At 35.3% G+C, this 21,475-nt stretch overlaps 3 protein-coding genes across 6 annotated transcripts; 1 reads left to right on the top strand and 2 right to left on the bottom strand.

The window, feature by feature from the left end:
* The first annotated feature begins 105 nt into the window (after nucleotides 1-105).
* LOC116130213 (laccase-13) lies at nucleotides 106-2,699 on the top strand. Its single transcript, XM_031415950.1, has 6 exons — nucleotides 106-274; nucleotides 362-513; nucleotides 642-886; nucleotides 983-1,111; nucleotides 1,248-2,204; nucleotides 2,311-2,699. Exons 1-6 carry the CDS (start codon nucleotides 155-157, stop codon nucleotides 2,439-2,441), a joined length of 1,734 nt encoding a protein of 577 aa, XP_031271810.1. The 5' UTR covers nucleotides 106-154; the 3' UTR covers nucleotides 2,442-2,699.
* On the bottom strand, nucleotides 2,100-4,131 carry LOC116130214 (SWR1 complex subunit 6). Of its 4 annotated transcripts, none has more exons than XR_004128014.1 (6): nucleotides 3,924-4,131; nucleotides 3,717-3,822; nucleotides 3,522-3,631; nucleotides 3,176-3,436; nucleotides 2,761-2,951; nucleotides 2,100-2,492 (listed from the first exon to the last, which is right to left on the bottom strand). XR_004128014.1 is itself a non-coding variant. In XM_031415951.1 (4 exons), exons 1-4 carry the CDS (start codon nucleotides 4,011-4,013, stop codon nucleotides 3,230-3,232), a joined length of 513 nt encoding a protein of 170 aa, XP_031271811.1. In that variant the 5' UTR covers nucleotides 4,014-4,131; the 3' UTR covers nucleotides 2,963-3,229. The 4 variants fall into 4 exon arrangements, 2 of the variants coding, with proteins under 2 accessions (XP_031271811.1, XP_031271812.1); XR_004128015.1 differs by having other exon boundaries at nucleotides 3,227-3,436; XM_031415951.1 differs by lacking the exons at nucleotides 2,100-2,492; nucleotides 2,761-2,951 and having other exon boundaries at nucleotides 2,963-3,436.
* A 755-nt stretch (nucleotides 4,132-4,886) lies between these two features.
* On the bottom strand, nucleotides 4,887-7,785 carry LOC116130193 (cation/H(+) antiporter 24-like). The gene is made up of 3 exons (XM_031415935.1): nucleotides 7,543-7,785; nucleotides 6,188-7,195; nucleotides 4,887-6,089 (listed from the first exon to the last, which is right to left on the bottom strand). Exons 1-3 carry the CDS (start codon nucleotides 7,783-7,785, stop codon nucleotides 4,887-4,889), a joined length of 2,454 nt encoding a protein of 817 aa, XP_031271795.1.
* Nucleotides 7,786-21,475: the final 13,690 nt, after the last annotated feature.

The following is a 21,475-nucleotide window of genomic DNA, read 5'->3' as shown; positions in this document are numbered from 1 at the left end:
AAAAACCTAATATTAATTCTTCCATTTCATATTTTGAAGATTAAAAAAACCAGTTTATGCATGTCCTTTTCCACTTTATCTTAGTATAAATAACTGCCTATCTATGATCTTAATTCACACTCAAGACATTCAAACTCCTTGAACTGAAACAGCTATGGAGTTTCTTAACCTTAAAGTCAAGCCCTTGTGCTCTTGCCCATTACTTCTCTTTCTTGTCATCTTTGGCTTCCTAACTTCTCTTTCTAGTGCAGAAACTCACTATCATGAGTTTGTTGTAAGTTTTTATTCATCCTATATAAATATCATATTGTCCTTTTATGGGGAAGAAACTGTAGTAATATTTTTCTCTCTTTTGTTATAGATTGAAGCCAGGCCAGTGAAGAGGCTGTGCAGAACCCATAACACAGTTACTGTGAATGGGATGTTTCCAGGGCCAACCCTGGAAGTTCGAGAAGGTGACAGTCTTGTGATCAAGGCTATAAATAGAGTTCAATACAATGCCACCCTCCACTGGTATGTACTTTAATACGCATGTACATTTATATTTAGACGAACTCAATAAGCAAACCATCTTGACCCAACACTACTTGGACTTGAAGCACTAGTAGCTTTGATATAAATATTGTCTTATATTTTATCAGGCATGGAATACATCAGCTGCGAAATCCATGGGCAGATGGCCCTGAATATGTGACCCAGTGCCCAATCCGACCAGGGCAGACTTACACATACCGGTTTACGATCACAAACCAAGCAGGGACTTTGTGGTGGCATGCTCATAGCAGATGGCTCAGAGCCACTGTCTATGGAGCTCTCATTATTTATCCGAGATTGGGTATTCCATACCCCTTCCCAATGCCAAAGAAAGAGATTCCTATTCTTCTTGGTACCTCATTTTTATTCCCCCTCGAAGTTGAGAAATAATTTGTGCCCGATATTATAAGATCATGAATGACTAACCGATGATGGCAATGGCAAACAGGGGAATGGTGGGACAGAAACCCCATGGATGTCCTGAGGTTGGCAACTTTCACAGGTGCAGCTCCAAATGTTTCCGATGCATATACCATTAATGGTCAGCCAGGTGATCTGTACAGATGCTCCAGCCAAGGTTTGCTGTTACAACTCTCTTGTTATTCTTCTGCCCTGCTATAGCCTGATGGAAAACTGGAAGCTTCCTCTTGTGTGGTGAATTTAAACTCTCCAGCATCACAAAGTAATGACATAAAATATAAATTGCGATGCAGAAACTGTGAGATTTCCAGTGGATTCGGGTGAGACAATTCTCCTGAGAATTATCAACTCAGCTATGAATCAAGAACTTTTCTTTGGTGTGGCAAACCACAAATTGACTGTTGTTGGCGTTGATTCTTCCTACACCAAACCTTTCACAACCTCAGTCATTATGATAGCGCCTGGTCAGACAACAAATGTTCTCCTCAAAGCGGATCAGCCTCCAGGTCGCTACTACATGGCAGCACATGCATACAACAGTGCCACCAATGCAGCCTTTGACAATACCACTACCACTGCAATCCTTGAATACAAAACCGCTTCCCACAGCTCCAAGAAAGGAAAATCTTCTACTCCAATTTTCCCACAACTCCCAGGTTTTAATGACACAGCCACTGCAACTGCATTCAGTGCGCAGGTCAAAAGTCCATGTGCTGTTGAAGTCCCACATTTGATTGATGAGAACCTATTTTTCACAGTGGGATTAGGACTCATCAACTGCACAAATCCTAACAGCCCTCGTTGCCAAGGCCCTAATGGAACCCGTTTTACCGCCAGCATAAACAATGTCTCTTTTGTATTACCAACAGTCAACTCCCTGATGCAAGCTTACTACCAAGGCCAACCCGGTGTTTTCACCACAGATTTTCCACCAGTTCCTCCGATACAATTTGATTATACAGGCAATGTGAGCCGTGGTCTGTGGCAGCCAGCCAAAGGAACTAAGCTCTTTAAGCTGAAGTATGGTTCCAGGGTACAGATTGTCTTGCAAGACACCAGCATTGTCACAGTTGAGGACCACCCCATGCATCTTCATGGATATGAATTCTATGTCATCGGAGCGGGTTTTGGTAACTTCAACCCAAATAGAGATCCAGCAAACTTCAACCTTGTTGACCCACCAAAGAGAAATACCATTGGAACACCTCCAGGTGGATGGGTTGCCATCCGATTTGTAGCTGATAATCCAGGTAAATCACCATATTCAAGAGCAGACACACAGGCACATTTATTTTCTTTTCCCAGTAATGTTTTGACTATATTTTAAGTTTTTCTCTAACTCACCTGGAAAAACAGGTATTTGGCTGATGCATTGCCACATAGATTCTCATTTAACTTGGGGTCTAGCAATGGCTTTCTTAGTCGAGAATGGAGTTGGGAAATTGCAGTCTGTACAGCCTCCACCACTGGATCTGCCGCGATGTTAAGTTTATCAACAAAGCATCGGTTGATAGCATCCCCTGATTAAATATAGCTTCCTGATTACATGATTTATTGTTATCTAATCCCATTAGATGTACTAGTACTTGTTTGCCTGAGTCTGGAATCATGCTATTGTAGTCCTCTCCCATAAGTCAGTCAGATTGAATGTTGTTCTGTCAAGCAATTGTTTTGCTGTGTTTCTTTACTGAGTGTATTGTATTTAGATCAAAGAAAGAAATTTCATAATTTTATAATTATTCATATCTATTCCTTGATAATTTATGATAAAAATAAAAATAAAAACAGAACTTGCGTCTAGCCTACCTGTGGGAAGGTGGTGCAGATTGCAAGGAATTGTGATCACCATCTGGCATATATTCAACTTCTTATGACAAGTGTGAAGATAATTTAGCTCCTCTGGACAGATAATGACCATAACCATCAGAGTAAGATAAGGTTTTTCAATGGCTAATAAAACACCTTGATGAATCTTTATTAAGACAAGTGCCAACAACCTGGAAGAAAGCACAACGAATAGGAATGATTAAGGATATGCAAATTCCTGTAAAACAGGACACGAGTAATTAACAACAGCAATCATGTTTTCTTCTAAAACTAACTGCTTTACTATTAAAAGTATAGGCAAACAACTGGTGCAAAACTTTGCTTTCTAATAAAGAAGCTGTTACACATTGAAAAGCAATTTGACGATATTCATGCTACATACTACAAGAGTAACCTTCAAGTTTGATCTATTGTTTACAAATTCTATCCAGCTCAGGTTTCTAACTACTCAGGCGACAAATTTGAGACATCGAGTATCATCATGTATAGTCTGGCAACGGATGGAACAAAAGCGCATTCCACACTTGACACAAGTATAGCTGGCAGTAAATCCACAAACCGTGCAGAAATGGCGACGAGACGTAGAACTTGGAGGTCCCACAGCTGCCCTCAAATAGGATGGAATATGTGGAGGCAAGGATTCAAGGTTTGCCTGCTAAGGCAACCAAAATTAAGACCTGTAATTTATTGATTTAATTAAGAAGTAAAGCCACAAAACAGAGTCGTTTGTTAGTTAAAACCTCATGTAAGAGCTCAAGGAAAGTCCTTGGGGCCTTCCTAGCATCCTCAAGTGCTTTAGCTTGCCGGGTTTTGCGTTTAGTACCCTTGGATTGCCTCTTTTGTACATAACCTGCAACGCAAAATCAAGATTACTCAAAACAAGAGAATTGCATATATTTCTAATTTAAGAAAAATAATAATAGAAGTTAGAAGACCTTCATCATCATCATCAAGAGAAGCTTCATCATCATCATCATTAATTTCAACATGTTCAATTCCGGCATTATCATTTTCCAGAGCTTCTAGGCGAGCAAGAGCTGCCTAATAAAAATAAATAAGTAAAATACCCATTAAAATTTCTTTAACTTAGTCAAAACCCAGACTCGAAAATATGAAAAAGATGATAAAATAAAATAAAAAACCTGAGTTCGATTGTCGGCGCTGCCAAGTGCCGCAGCCATTTTAGGAGCAACCTTACGAGTTCGCATTGACATTCGACGTTCATCTTCCATTACTACAAACCCTAATTTTCAAAACAATTTAAAAGAGACTGATCGGAGAAAGAGCCGACGACGCTGGCGCACAACTAAACGCACAGTTACAGAGTCTGAGCTCAACAAGACGAAGAGGGTTTCCGGTGCTATCTGTATGGGCCTGATGAAGTTAATGGCCCAGGCCCAAAACAAACTTTTCTTAATCTAATCAATTTAATATTTGTATAATTAATCTAAATAAATTTAATATAATTACATTTATATACCAAAAAAATTCCCTTTTTGAGATTGATATTTTGCATAAAATAGAAGAATTTTTTTTTTTTTTTTAATAACCAAGATGTCTGACCTGCTTACGCACACCTTAATTAATCTTCAAGATGAGCTATCCCACAGCAACCCATCGTCATAACCCTCAGATAGCACATCGATTAATCCTGAATAGGAGCTATCCCATAGCAACCCACTGTCATGGCCCCGAGTAAATTATGGGCGAAGACCACCATCATGGTTCCCAGGTAGCATCTCGACTAATCTTCAAGGGAAACTATCCCACAATAACCCATCGCTATGACACTTAAGTAAATCATGGGCAAAGATACTACTTTTACACCCAACGGGATTCAGAATCAAACTTGAGATTATGAATTAGACCATTTGCAACCCCCTTGGTTCGCCCTAACCATTGGGCTACCCATGGATGGGTAAAATAGAAGAATTTTGACTTACACATCTTTGATTAATTTGGAAAAAACCAATGCACAATATTAATTATTTAAAAAGAATATACTAATTACCTGATCAACTGTCTAATTGCAAAAAAAAAAAAAAAAAATAGTTAATTAATATGTACATTGATGAATAATTATAGGACTTCAAGCATAACTTAACTTAAAATTGTGAAAGTACACTTGTACAAACAAATTTTTTTGACGTTGCTGTTGTAGTTGTTCCATGGTCTCTCAAAATCTGCTGATGAACCACCAACACAGAAGCTGTGCCTCCAAAATCACTGGATGCAATGTAGTCTCCTATTACTCCAAGTTCATGATTTTCACTCCAATTCTCTAATCCCTCCAACAGCACTGGATTTATCCCTTGTTTTCTTCCAACAATCCATAGATCATAATATGTGTCATCGTTTAATGTTTGAACTGTTGCCACTGTTTCTGCTCCATTACTCACAACGACTTCTCTGTAAATTACTCTTGTATTTCCTTCATTTTTAACCCAAAACCATGTAACCACTCCATCATCAAGCTTCTTTTCCATCTCATCATCTTCATGGTAGTGTGACAAGAACCTTATTACAGTGAGAGTCACCTCAGGGTTCCCAGCCATTCTATCTGCAAATGCAAGAGCTTCCCGGGCATCTGCCCCCCCTAGAAATAGTATTACATAATGGTGGATTGAATATGAATGTGGCCTTCTCATGGAGCATCCTGCAAAAGGGTTTCTAAAACTTTTATTCTTGTCTACAAGAATTCCAACCGAGCAAGGTGCGTGGTCTAGCACCTCTAAGTTCACAGAATGGACTTCGCGATTATGAATAACTTCAGTTCCTCCTACATTTCCTGGACAATCATTGTGAAAAGGTAAGATAATGATGCTAGCTTTGTTTTCCATGGCCAGCTCGCAAATATCTTGGTACATTGATCGCATTGGGGCCATGGTTGTGAATGTATGGAACTTGATTTCTGCTGTGGATCTTGATTCTTGGTAAAGCTTTAAGGCATCGAGGATGGTATCCTGGTGTGTATATTTTGCAGGATCATGCTCGTTTTCGTAATCTAAAAAGACAGGAACTGCACGGCCCATCAGGTCGACGAGGTGGAGAGCATAGACAGAGAATGGACTACTTAGAGTTGGATAGGAGACTTCCAGCAAGTTTATGAGGCCTGCAACAGTGTCTTGTTCATAAACGCAAACAACTAAACGAAGCTCGGTGTTGGGAGGGTGATGCTGAATGGTTCTCCTCTGGTTTACCATATATGGCCTTGATGGATCGTACAGGAAGTTGATCAAAGGTGTCGCTACTGCAGTTATTGCAATTGTGGTGAACACCAACAATGTGAAATGAGGTATTTGTATCAGCTGTATTTAACAACATCAAAACAACCAGCAATGACATTAGTAAATAATACCGCAACATTTTAGATAAGACAGAGATATCAGGTTATCATATATTATACCTTTTTGTCTAACCAATGGATGAATAATAGAAGTTCGACCTGACCTCTCAAGCTGACCATGAGGCTGAGTGTGAGACCATCTCTGAAAGGCATTTCAAAGTAGAGACAAGTAAGCAGAGTTCCAACAATTTTGGCCACATACCCTGTCAAAGCCATGGCGAGAAGTGGTACTAAACTTGTCCATCCCATATCAGCCATGACATACACATTAGTATATAGCCCAACAAGTGCAAATGAAAATGGCATAAGAAACTCGAGGACAATGGTCTCAGTTCTCTCAATAAGAGTTGCTCCCAGAGGAGGACCATCTGGGATAACTAGTCCCAGCCATAATGACCCATTTGCAATGGCCATACCAAACATATCAGTTAGAAATCCCATAATCATAACCCCCAACAAAATCCCAACTACAAGACCCTGATTCACTGGTTTCCCTTCTGGGGTTCTATCCACAATCCAGGTCATTACTCGTTGAATCACAGTAAAAATGAAAGTCAATAGGATTATCAATGAAAGAAGAAACCACAGTGCATCCAGACCTTCTCCTTCCCCTTGTTTTACTGCCTCAAATGCAACAATACCATTAAGCCCTATCACAGCGCTCACAACAGACAATGACATTGCTATTCGTCCCACCTCGGAGCAAAGTAGGTTTAGATCTTTAAGCACAGGATACAGCACAGGAAATGAAGTTACAGCAATAGCTGAGGAAATTGCAATGATTGAACTTGTTTTGGCTAAGTCTGGATCCATCCATTTCCTTGTAAGGAATGCTACAATTGTCATTGTCATTGTGGGAACGATAAATCCAAACAATGATATGTAAACTTCTCTTTTTCCTGATCTTTTTATCAAGGTCAAATCCATTCTCACTCCGGCCAAGAAGAGGAAATACATAAAGCCCATTATTGCAATATTTCTCAATACGTACTGGGCATCTTCCGGGAAAATCTTCTCGCTGAAGTTCTTGTTGCGGCCCAGAACAGAGGGTCCAATGATTACACCACCCTAATTTAAATCATTTATTTCAGCAAAAGAAACACAAAATAGATTAATTAGTGGGAATAAAGCAATAACTATTCCATCTCAAAAAGACATTAATTATAAAGGAGCTAGAGAAATCTTTGCACATCATGAATATGAATCAGTGCATGCAGCAAGAGTTAATTAAAGAGCACAAACATGAATAGGAGAAGACAAAATCTGATAATTGATTCTCATTAATTAGTCTATATATGAAATCAAAAAAGGACATTGTCAATGTGACAGCATCATGGTTATTGTTTGATGTCAAATCGATGTTTCTTTATTTGAACTTGTTTATTAAAAAGGGCATGAAGGATATTGAAACTTACGATTATTTCAGAGATAATCCTGGGCTGTTTAAGAGGCTTGAGAAGAAAGCGAAGGATCCAAGTGGTAAAAACAACGAAAATGACCTCCAACATTATCAGTGTGAAGGAGTATTGCAATGGACTTTCTCCATAAAAAATTCCCACTGTGTGTGCTCTGTGAATTTTCTTACAAGTCAGCGGAAACCGATAGATCACTCCATCGTTGAAGGGCTTGGACAAGTCGTCTGCCCTAACATCCACCATTGCTTCACTTACGTACCAACACAATCATCCACCAAAAAACACATACAAAATTTATCAATTAATCATTTACGATTTGTTTGTTAATCTCCAGTCTCAAATCAAAACCTGCCATATTCTCCATCAGAGAACTGGTGTTAAGTACTAATAATAACATAAATTTAACAAGAATAATAGCTTTTCTGATCCCTTCAAATCGTGTATAATACGGTGATTTAACTTCTATAAAGGACCTATATGAACAGCAGCAGCAAGTACTCTAATTGTCTTTTAATTTTAAATATGTATCCAATAATCCACCCTTTGTTAACCCTGTATGCATTAGTTATGAAACCAATCTAATTGAGATCGCGTTCAAGAAACTTTGAACTCTCTTGCGAAGCTGACTTTGAAAACTCTTGTAGCGATAATTCATATGATGTAATTTTTCTCCACATGTGCATGCATGATATGGTAGCATGAGTTTGAATGATCATCCAAAGGACCCAAAAAATTTAAGTCATTTAATAGATATACTTTTCAGAGAAAATGGTGATAAAAAATTTCTAAGAAACTAATTATTATGAGAAACCAAACCACATGGATCACCATCAACACCATGAGGGTTTTCATCAGCTAAAAACAAGGCGCCTGTTTTGCTCCTGCCTGTGAAGAGGATTTAATATGTTGCAGCACCACTTGTTATAGAAGAAATTGATACACCTGACACGTGGACCACATTATTATTATTATTATTTTATGACCCGGGTGTTCGGACTAACTTACGCGTACATATTATTATTTTGTGTTCTTTCTATTGGACCAGGAATTAATTTTAATCTCTTAATTAAATCATTTCATTTCAATTTATCAATAATTTAAAGGTGATAAGGCATGATAAATTTTAATATTGATGTTATGAATCTTCATGTTTAGATTTTGAAAGTGAGAACATCGTGGAGTGGTAGCTGTACTGTAAGAAGTAAGAATATGATGAGTGTGGTAGGTAATTAATAAGAGAACATCATGGAGAATGGAGGCCTACTACTAATTAAAGCTTGAATTAAAATGGTAGGTTTTGTGGTTGCACAGAAGATAGAAGAAGAAAGAAGAAGAAAAAGAAGAAGATGGAAGATATACCAACGCCTATGCCACGAACGACAAGATTATTAAGACAGAAGTCAAATCTACATATATATCTTGAAAAGGTCAAAAAAATTATTATGGTTGTTCTGAAGAAAAGGTTCCATGTCCATATCAAATTTATTCTGTATGAGGTTTTATTATAAGGGTGGGATCGGTGGCATGGCATATATTCTCCTGACTCGACTAGTCATGGATTTGTTGTTGTATCTCATTCATCNAGGATTTAATATGTTGCAGCACCACTTGTTATAGAAGAAATTGATACACGTGACACGTGGACCACGTTATTATTATTATTATTTTATGACCTAAATGTTCGGACTAACTTACGCGTATACATTATTATTTTGTGTTCTTTCTATTGGACCAGGAATTAATTTCAATCTCTTAATTAAATCATTTCATTTCAATTTATCAATAATTTAAAGGTGATAAGGCATGATAAATTTTAATATTGATGTTATGAATCTTCATGTTTAGATTTTGAAAGTGAGAACATCGTGGAGTGGTAGCTGTACTGTAAGAAGTAAGAATATGATGAGTGTGGTAGGTAATTAATAAGAGAACATCATGGAGAATGGAGGCCTACTACTAATTAAAGCTTGAATTAAAATGGTAGGTTTTGTGGTTGCACAGAAGATAGAAGAAGAAAGAAGAAGATGGAAGATATACCAATGCCTATGCCACGAACGACAAGATTATTAAGAAAGAAGTCAAATCTACATATATATCTTGAAAAGGTCAAAAATATTATTATGGTTGTTCTGAAGAAAAGGTTCCATGTCCATATCAAATTTATTCTGTATAAGGTTTTATTATAAGGGTGGGATCGGTGGCATGGCATATATTCTCCTGACTCGACTAGTCATGGATTTGTTGTTGTATCTCATTCATCACCATATATATATACGTACATATATATGTATATGTTTTTCTGACTATATAATTTAATGTGACATAAATGGGAAATTCAATTCCTGTTCCCACTCACAATTCAACCACATGCCACCTTGTAAAATGGTCGGGATTTATATCCTGCCAGCTTCTGTTGCCCCACCTTCGTCCATTTTATTATATATTTTTCTCACTCTAATAATATCTATTTGTCTATCTTCATTCATTCTTGTCCTTTGTTATACTGTTTAGCTTCACCAAGAGTTTTTCATTTTAAAGCTTATTACCACCTGATCAATTACCTTTCTCTTTTGCGGAAAGAGTTAAACAAAACAAAACAAAATTTCTTTGTATCGAGGCGTTTTGGACAAACGGATTAGAATCTCAGGTTTCCCAGCTGAGGTTCGGTTAGCTTTTAAAGATAAGAACGAAACAAGATTTGATTAATTAATTAATTTACTCAGATGTGAACGTCCTACTCCTAGTATATATATGACAAGAATGTAGATCAAAGACGTGAAACAATAAGCTGATAAAATTAAATTCATGTTGGCATCTCCGTTGTTGTACTTGTGCCAATATCTTAATCAATAATATACCCAGATTCGGAGTCATCTTCTAAATAAAACGATAATCTATTGTAAAACTCGGATATCACTATTAGCTGCTATTTTTATACATGAACCAATTACAATTCACCCACCAAATCTTGTAATTCCAACCACCCACGTAGTTTAGCCAGGCCGAGGCCGCCATCAACACTGTATATATACATCAAATTCAATTCAACTCACCCGTTTCGACCTTTCTCCTCTTTTAATAAGAAATAGGTACAAACTTAATATAGAATTGATTCTAAAAGTTATTAAAAGAAAAAAAAAAAAAAAAAAAACAAAAACAAAACACAAGATCACATGCTGATCATGAAGTGTTTAGTGAATCGAATTCCTTTCCCCCATACTGTAGAGAAACGTGGAGGTTTCTGTTTACGCACACTCACAATGTCCACTATGGTTCAAAAAGATGAAAGTTTTTATTATATAAAATATAGAATAAAACCATAAGGTCTGGATATTAAGTAATTGGTTTCTTTGTCCCCATACAGTAAGACATATCTTGTACCCTAAAGTTAGATCAAATTTCTTAATATCAAGCATTAAGGCTATAAAATTATACATCTCAACCGTATCTTCGGCTTATAATGGCCAACCAAATCATATATATATTGCATATCTACAGAGAACGGATAACCACATTACATAAAAGAATTCGAATTACTAGTCAACTTAAGCATCATACTCCATCTGAATTTTAAATTAATGGATCAATTGCATGAAATTTTGCTTTTAATATTATATATAGATAATGATCATGATCAAGAAGAACAAGTAGATTGAATTGAAATTTAATAGTAATATCAAGTAACTATTAAAAGAAAGCGACGAGACCGTGAGCTGAACGAAGTTTAATTTGGGAAAGTGTCAACTTCTTCCACACAACTATTTAGTCCATTATTAAAAAGCCTGCAACTAAATTTAAGTCAAAATGTGAAACCCTAGCTAAGCTCAATAAATTGATCCCAGAATAAGGCTAGGGTTTCAGAGTCTCAGACTTGCAATTAAAAACCAAGCTAATAATCAGAGTAATAAATATAGAACCCCTCCAGATGTAGTAATTAAAGTTGGGCAGAAAAGGGGAAAATTAGCGACCCACTGAGAGGTAAGAGTACAAAAAATTATAAATTTTTCTTTTCTTTTCCTAATAAACAAATTAAAATCTTAAGGCAATATGATGATCTACAAAGAGAAACTAATGAACCATAGGTTATCATGCAATATATAATTGTCTCGCAACAGTGAAACACATAACAAGAGCATAATAAGTACACATTACAAGAGCGTAATAATAAGAAAGCTCTCTGGTTTTCTCGTTTTTAAAAGCAATTTTAGCTTAATCTGAAAATAGGTATTCACACTTTGCATATATCTATGATTTTTTTTATACCCAGATGCATAAAACCAGAAGAATCTGGAGAATTCAATAGTTGAGTCAGAAAAAAAATTAGAGGGAGACATATTTGTTAATTAATAGAAAATGAAAGGAAACATGAAATAGGAGATACTGAACCACATATTGTTTATCTTTGAAGATATCACCAGTAATATTATAGGTTACCGATGACCTTGCTCCACAGAGATCCCGGTTTTATCTTATAAAGAGATCAGAGATGAAACCTAAAGCAATAGGTTAAACACAGTTCGAGGACTTTATAGCGCAAACCAGATGCCGAAACGGGAACTCAAAACTCGTGCAAATAAACAAATCCATCGAAGAGAAATAAGAAGAATCCCGGATTAACTACCTTGCCATGCATGATTTGTAAAAATATGCATGATTTGTAAAAATATGTTACAGGAACATAATCAAATGAAATAAAAAAGCCTCGACCGGCCTTGATGAGTCATATGCAGATGTAACGAAAAATAATACATATATGCCAATAAAACACATACCCAGAAGCCAAATATTGTGGTTGAAGTTGAAACTGCACTGTAAATAGTAAGAGGAACCCATGAAACTCAGGATAGATAGCGCCAGTGATGATTAACTATCAATCATCATTAACGGATCATGGCGCTATCCCTCCTGAGCTTTACAGATTCTCCCATACTGTGAATATATAGCATGAAAACCTCCATAAACAGAAACAGATATAAATATATAAAGCTAAATCTAAGCTAGCTCTCTTGAAAGTATATCTCAAAGCTCACAAGGAGTAGTGGTGGGGAAGAAAAGAGGGGAGATTGAGAGTATTTATAAGCGGAACGGGACGTGGTTTACATACATGTAAGAGCTTATAGGAGGCTTTGGACCAAGTAAAATGCTATTAATTTCTGTGGGAGAGGGTTTTTTAATTTATTACTTTTACTTACTTTATACGCTGCCGACTACGTTTGATGTCCATGTTTAATTCAAAATACTATAGATAAGATAAGTTAGAAATGCATAATCACATAAAAATGAACCTTCATCCTCTTCATTATTGCAGCTTTGCTGGAGGCAAACCCTGATATCTCCCTTCCATTGAATTTGTGATTGCTAGAATTACCATCTGGTAATTATTATCGTTTTACTGTCTTGGTCAATTAATAATTATAAGAACCCTTCATTATCTAGTGTTCATTATGAGAATTACCATCAGTCCACAACAAGAGTATATAGGCTCCAAGTTTACCGTGGGTTAATACAAAACCCTAGTAGAGTGGGCTACTTCTAATTGAGTAATCAATACATTGACATGCATTGCTCCCCCCTCCATTGATATCAAAACAAACATTATTTTGCAAGCTACTCTAGTTGAAATATTTTAATGAAAATTATGATTTAATATTTAATATTTCTCACATGCTTGATCTTTATTGTTGGATTATCAACCATAAATTAATGGGATATAAAATTTTTGATATATAGATGAATAAGAAAGAGGAAGAGGGAGCGACTCAACCACCTCTAGGTACACACAAACTTGTTCGAACATATCGAATTAATAAATTGGTCTAAGTAGTCAACTAAAACTCTTAAATATATTATTCAAGAGATTTTGAGTTCGATTTATTTCGGTCTTTAATAAAGAGTGACACTCGAGGTTTCTGCTCATTAATTTTAGAATTTTGAAAGATCAGTTGAGGTATACACAAACTGATCTAAACACACCATATCAATAAAAGAAAAATTAGACCACCGTATCAATAAAAGAAAAAAAATTATAGAGGAGGGAGTGAGTCATTGGAGGTTTAGTGTCGTGATTAAATTAATAAGATGTAAAAGGTAATGGAAAGGGATTAACTTAAGAATTAATTAAAGCTTTTGGGTGGGTCAACAATCATTCATCATAGGTCCCTGGCTTGCCATTCACCATCCCAACACCACTATTGACCACTGAGTTTACACTTTTGGAATCGTCTATTCGTCAAACGTATCATAATCGCTTAATAATCTTATTTACAGTCGGCAAAATTATCCGTTCATTCTCTTAATTAATTTCCCCTTCATTAGAGAATTACCAATGTAATTAAAACAACAAATTAATACGTATGCATATGCATGAAGTCTTTTAACGTGTGAATATACTGTAAAATTTGATTTATAAAATGGTAAATATATAGGTGGCATGCATATAATTGGATCACGAATCTTTCTATGCAAATGTGAGAATCCAATAATAAAAGAAAAGAAAAGAGTGAAGCTGTCAAATGTATTAGTATAATGAAGATAAATGTGGATGAACGGAAAGTATGCATTGGGGCACGGACATTCATTCTACTCTACTCTACGCCCTCTTTTTTCTGACTCAAAACAAGCCTCGGCACTTGCACCTCCACCTCCTCTTGGCTTTTAGAGTTAACCTTTCCTTTCCTTTGGAATTACTTTCTTTGCTTTCTTTCTTCAGTACAGCTTACAGAGAAGGTGGCAGACTGCAGGCCCCTAGTTCTTCTCACACTCTCATATCTCGAGGTCTCTTCCCTGCTACATTCAAACACAACTCATTTAATTTTTAATAATTTTAATCGACATCAATGCCCCACCCCATCTGACCAACTCATCAATACTCATTAATATTACCATTACCATTCACTTTAATTTCTCCATTGGGAACGACCAAAATCTGGGCTTTTTCGTCATATTATTTCCTTTTATTCCTGTTCTTTACTGACCCTACTCTGCCGAAAAGCTCATTTCTATCTTTCACCCTTTCTCCCGCTATTAATATACACGCCTCTTACTCTTTTTTTTTTTTTTTTTGGTACTATTTTTTCTTATCCTTCCACGACTGCAATTTTAAGATATCCATGGAAACTGTTACGTATTAATACCTATCTAGCTAGCTGTCATCAAGTGTTGTTTTATGCATTGTACTATAATTCTTTTATGCATATAATATCTCAGTGAATCACATTCTAGTCAAAATATAAAAATACATCGGCCTTCCAACTCGTAGCGATTTGTCATTAAGTGAAGTCTTTGGATTTCATTAGAATTTAGACTAGCACAACTTTCACTAACTTATTACCCCTGTAAATTAAGAAAACACTTAAACACACAACACAACATGCAATAGCCATTAGTCATCTGAATTTTTCAGAAGGTTTTCCGAACTGGTCAGACCAAAAATTGTCTTTGTACCTTTATATTTAGACCTTTTCATGCATTCATATTGTTAATTAAGTTAACAGCACTCTAAATTAACATCATAAGCTATATATATATATATATAGCATCGATCGATCTCTTTGGAGATTGCGGCAGCCTGTGAACCCTTGGATCAAATGGTGTATATATTTGAATATATAACTATAGGACTGCTCATTGCTATATAACAAGATAAAAATAGTGTATATCTAATTATCAAAAGATTTTAATTGATTGTCAGAAAATTTGAGAGATCTATTTCTCGGTAAGAAGAATGGCATTCAAAGTTTCAAACTTAAAGCCAGTTGGTCAAGCCGAAAGAAAGACGAAAGTTGAAGAGTTTTGCAGTCGGCACACCCCACTATATTTATGAATATATAAACCTAGAGATGTTTTTGTGTCAAATCATTTGCCATATGGAAGCTATAGACTTCACCCCCAACTTGGCCTTACAGGCCCCTCTTCTGTAGTCTTGTCAAGCTCCATAACCATCGATTACCAAGTACCAACTACCTTACATATAAAATTAATTATCGATTTTTATAATATTTTATGGGAAATATTTCATATCTCTCAGGGCATGAAAAGGATTGACGAAGACTTTCAAATTCTGCACAAAATTCCTGTTTGATTGGGGGCAAGTCCTTTCGATATAAATCCGGCTAGCATGCATTTTAGTCTTCGGTTTAGTAAAGAAAAGACGCGTATATAGACAGAGCATGACGTGAATATCTAAGTACTTAAGCAGATGTTGAAAAATGAATGTGATAAATAAGAGAATATCTCTCGGGATATTGAGAAATGTGAAGCAAATCTAGCTAGCTAATTATAAACCACCAATGAGAGTAGAGTCAAAGCAAATAATCATATGATAGAAGCAATATTTTCAAAACCATGAAAATGGTTGTCAAAAGAGAGTATTATTGGCAGTAGAATAGAAAAGTTGATAAAGTTGAATTAGGTGGAGAAGACAATCAATCCCAAGAGAGGATCTAGAAAATAGAGACGTGGGTGGGCAGTTCACAATGGTCAAATTGTCAAAAACAAAATCCTCAATTCAGACACTCAGCGTATATATAAATATATTATATGCTACTCAAGTCACATATATTTGTATGTATTTTTAATTGAGTATACAAAACAAAAGTTGATCTTCGATCATGTTTTTAAGATTTCATGCCGCCACGGGTGAGGGCCCGACACCGACAATCTTCTCGCATTTGCTCTCCCACTTGTCCGAATTCTGCTATTTCACTTGAACGCCAGAGCCCGGTCATCGGGCGAGCCATGGCCCCTCCAGGCCCCCTCCCTCCCTTTTTCCTCAATCATCCATAGCCTGAAACATTTTTTCGTAGGGTTAATTTCATTGACTTGTACAACTTTGATAGGACTTGTTTGCTGCTGGTTTTACTTTTATATTTATTTAAAAGAACAGGCTATATATGTCAATGAAATTGCGTGACACGATCAACTAGTTAGATAGATAATAAATTCTTGTAAAATTTCACCAGGATTTGCAGAGATTCTAGACCTACTTCCCTATACCCTCGTACGTATTAATTAGTTAGCTGTAAATCTAAACTGAGAAGCATGGAAATGGAGAAATTTAGGGCCCTTATGTATAACATTTTTCATTTATGGTATTCCATTATTCTTTCCCAATATATATTTGTTCTAATATTCAACATTCTCATTAAAATACAATATAATTCTATGAGTAATACTACATATACATCATTTTCATATAATATTTTTCATACAACATTATGTGGTAATATATGATTGGCTAATTTAAAGTTAAAATTAAACTTTCACCCAATCATATCTTGCTATATAATGTTGTATAAAAAATGTTGTATAAGAATGATGTATTTGTAGTATTATTCTAATTCTATTTAACTCAAAATATTTAGATTATTTTTAATCCCTTAGATTTGTTTATTTAACTTAACATCCCCAACAATAAAAATTTATAAATTGATAAAAACACCCTCACCCATCCATATTTATGAGATTCCAATCACCACCACTGGAAGGTGACCAGAATCAGTCGTAATGACTCACTATTGACTGGATATAGTCGGTAGTGCATTGATCTAAACTTTTTCGGTAGATTTGGTCGGAAAAGACTAGATCTACGACTGCCAGATCTGATCGTCATTGACGGCCATATCTTGGCCGTCATTGGTCAAATCCAGCCAGTAGTACGTCATTATGACAGATTTCGACCACCTTCTGACAGTGGTGGCCGAAATCTGATAAATGTGAGTAGATAGAGGTGTTTTTGTCCATTTATAAACTTTTATTATTTAAGTGTTTAGTTAAATTAATAAACTTAGGGGTTTAAAGTAATTTAAATATTTTTCAAAAATGATATTAAAAAATGTACAAAGAGAACGTTCTCAAAATACTACTCAACTCAATTTTTTCTAAAAAACTATTCTAAAATCTCTTAAAATAATGAACCAAACGAGATTCTTGGACACAATTGACAATTGCAAATGACATCTGGACGACTCTAAGTCATATGTCTTCCTTTGAACGTATGGCAACAAGTTTTGGCGATGGTAGAGAAAAACTTTACATATTTCATCTAAAGTTATATTAGATGTACAAGTAAATTTACAAAAAAATTTTTATAGAAAGTGATATGATAAGTGATAAATAAAAGAATAAATATGATGAGTATGCACTCTTTATATTCGCTATTCTATTGTCACATCACTTAGTAGATTTAAGAAATATTTGCAAATTTCTTTTACGTCTTCCATTATTGATTTCCTCTGTTACTTGCTCTTCCTATGCATACATGTCACTTATTTTCTACAAGACGTGACAGACAGGACGGCAGATTTGCAGCCTCTTTTAAGCCTTGTTTTGCGCTACCCTATCCTTCCAGTGTTAACCTTTCAATCTTTTCCATTCAGGTGATGTCGTGTTCATTTCATATCTCCCGACTTTTATTTTCTCATCCGATTTCTTTCAGCACAATATTTTTATACTTTGATACAAGTAAAACGGTACATGCATTTATGCTAATTTGTGATCATACTGAAAATTTGAGATAGATCCCATCTTTCATCTGCAGTTATAAACTCCATAACAAGTCTCCTTATATGTAGAAAACTTTAAATACAAGACCTTTCATTATCATACTACATAAAGAATCTGGTTAACAACAGTTACAGTGAACTTTTATGTTTGATCACATCACTGCTTCCCTCTACGGGATTGGTGATAAGTTGGTGTGAGTGACAGGTCCCTTCTGAAATAGATTTCAGGTTGAGTGTTGGATTAAGATGACCGACAAATGATTATGGGTAGGGCTGGAATTGCCTGCCATATGCGAAGCTAAGGTTATGTCTTTTCCTTGGGGTGGAGCTCAAAATTTTGATGGTTGATATAACAAGATTATGTGAAATTTATTATCATCTTCATCACATCACTTAGCTCATGGGAGATTATTTTTGTTCGCTGATTGACTTAACATGTTGTTCTCTGTGCTTTCTATAGGATTGGCTGAGGCCCAAAATTCATCATACACAGTTTTTGCTTTGGGAAGAGATTTTTAGACCCCATTAAATTGCTCAATATCTTCCCTTTTTTATTTTTAAATGCATTTTTCTTTTGACAGTTTAACATTAATGACATAATAATTTTTAAATATATTTATTCTCTATTTTATAGTTTTTGTTTAAATTTTTAAGCTGAATGCTTACTTAAACTCTAAATCTAAACTTTCTGAATCATTATGCATTTGTTTAGTTATTTTGAGTAGTATTTTTGAAATATTTTTCATAGGTAGAGTTGGGTGATTATTAATAAGTAGAATTTAAAAATTAACAAAAAAAACCTTATAGGTTTGCTAATTTAAGTAAACACCCCAATATATAAATTTTTTGTCAAATGACAAAAACACCCCTACCCACCCATAATTGTCAGATTTCGACCACCACCACCGAAATCTGACGTTACAACGCACGATCGATCGGATCTGGCCGAAAAAAACCAGATCTAGCCGTTAGTGATGGCTAAAGATATGGTCGTCTTTGACGACCAGATCGGTGCATTATCGACCAATTTCGGCCAGTAGTGCGTCATTGTGACAGATTCCAGCCACCATTGACGGTGGTTGTCGGAATCTGGCAACTATGGGTAGGTGAGGGTGTTTTTGTCAGTTTATAATTTTTTTGTTAGGGGTGTTTTTGTCAATTAATAAACCTATGGGGTTTAAAAGGGTTTTTTAATTAAGGATATGATTTTGAAAATAAGGAAACAAACGCGCATTTGTATTTGGAATAGGGACAGGATAGTGGTGAAATAATGAAACAAACGCAAACATTTTTTTTTTATTTTAAATAATTCTTGGTTTGATGAACATATATTACTAATGCTATGGAGAAAATAATCACACAAAGGGATGAATAAGAAGACAAAAGTAAGTTTCAAATTTGAAATTGGAAAAAATGGGTACAAACAAATAAACCTAATTAAGAAATTGATGCAACGGTTAAACAAAAACCCTAACTAAGTTGAAATTAGGAAAAAATTGGCATAGCAAAAAACCCTAATTAAATTTTTGGGTAAACCCAGTAATTGCCTATCCCGCAACTCGAAGACAAGATCCTTAAGAATAACTAACTCCAATGGCTAAAGGGCTCTTGCAATTTGAAGACAAACCCCAGGTAGAACTAACTTTAGTGGCTAAAGGGCTCACGTAACTCGAAGACAAGACCTTCTAGGCAGTGGCAGACCCAGGATTTTTGTTGAGGGGGGGCCTCTGCGGCTCTATCATTGTTTGTTAACCAACTTGTAAAAACTTTTAAAAAACCACCAAACCTTAAGCAAAGAAAATAATACAATATCAAGAAGCTGAAAGGAAATGATGTAATAACACAATACTTTCCTACTTAAAGAAATCTATGAGAAGCAAAACCTTGAGCAAATATGTTAAAAATCATATCCAACTCACAAGGAAACACAAGAAAATTTTTTTGTGGAAAAACCTCTTAAATGTGAAGAGAGCAAAAAACCACGAGAATCTAACAATCTACTTAAATTCAATATAATCAAAAGAGTTCACAGCAACCACAATCCACTAAAAATATTTCATACAAATTTGGAGTCCAATCACAACTCTAACACAAGTAAAATACATAAATATTTACAAAGAAATAAATTAAAATCACCAGAGAAACAGTCAAACTTTAAGCTATATAACTCCAGATCCAACTATTAAAATCAAAACTCAACCATCGAGATTAAAAATTTAACAAAACTTTGCCTCATTTGCTCATCAACCAAACATACTACAAAAAATATACTTAAATAAAAAAAATTAGAATTTAGAGCAATATTACTAAATGAAAAGGAGGTAAAAAAACAACAAAAGTTTGTCTCATTTTCTCATCAATCTACCAACTAAAAACACCTTAATAAATTAAAATAAAAAAATAGTAGTATTCAGAGCAAAATACAAAACAAAAAGACTGTAAAAAAAAAAGTGAACAAAACTTAGCATCATTTTCTCATCAACCTAACAGACTAAAAATAACTTAATAAAATAAAGTAAAAACCGTAGAATTCAGAGAAAATTATGAAAGATAAAGACAGTAAAAAAAAAAATAATGAACAAAGCTTTGCCTCATTTTCTCATCAAGGAAACATAGAACAAAAGTCAAACAAAAAATAACTAAGAATTCAGAGCACAAAAATAAAATAAAATAACCTAACACATTAAAAAAAAAAAAAAAAAGTAGAAAAATCAACCTCGTTTTCTCGGTAACCAAGCATGCAAGAAACAGTTGAAAAGAGCGAATACCTTAGAATTCAGAGATTGAAGTTGAAGAGAAGAGCGAGCATGAGTTTGTGTTCCAAGGTTAAGTCTTGTATAGTTGCTCAAAATTGACAATTATTGGTTTTGAAAGAATGATCATTCTTTCAATTATCTGTACGAATTTCTGCCTTTTTTTATTTCAGAAATTTGGTAAAGGTCACTTGTAGAAGTGGTTTTTGATTAATGTTACAAAGTTTACTCTTGATGAATTTTAGGAGAACTTTATGATAATCTGCAAAACTTCAAGAGAATTCTTGTCGAAGCTTAACGGTTTTACTAAATTTCAAAGGACATCATTGCTAGGAATGATACTTAAATTGTTTATTTAAAAGCTTATGAGTTAGGAGGAAGAGATGGTGTATTGCAGAGGCAATTTTTTCATCATTAAAGTTGGGGTGGTTTTTGTTAGAGCTGGGCATTTGGGACTGGGCCCAAAAGCCCAGCTTTAAAACCCGGTCCTAGGACCGGTCCTTGAGAGGACCGGACCTAGGTGGCTTGGTCCCAAAACGGGACCAGGCCTAAGGAGGAGGGCCCGGGCCCTCCACTGGGCCCTCCTCCAAGGCCCGGGCCTGGGACCGGTCCTAGGCCTGGGCCCAAAAAAAAATATATTTTTTTAATGTAGTCCCTGCCAAATTACATAAAACCCCC

This window comes from Pistacia vera, unplaced genomic scaffold (genome assembly GCF_008641045.1).
Source record: "Pistacia vera cultivar Batoury unplaced genomic scaffold, PisVer_v2 Contig218, whole genome shotgun sequence".
NCBI lineage: Eukaryota > Viridiplantae > Streptophyta > Magnoliopsida > Sapindales > Anacardiaceae > Pistacia > Pistacia vera.
Note: the sequence above shows the minus strand (reverse complement) of the source record. Positions and strands in the feature narration are given on the sequence as shown.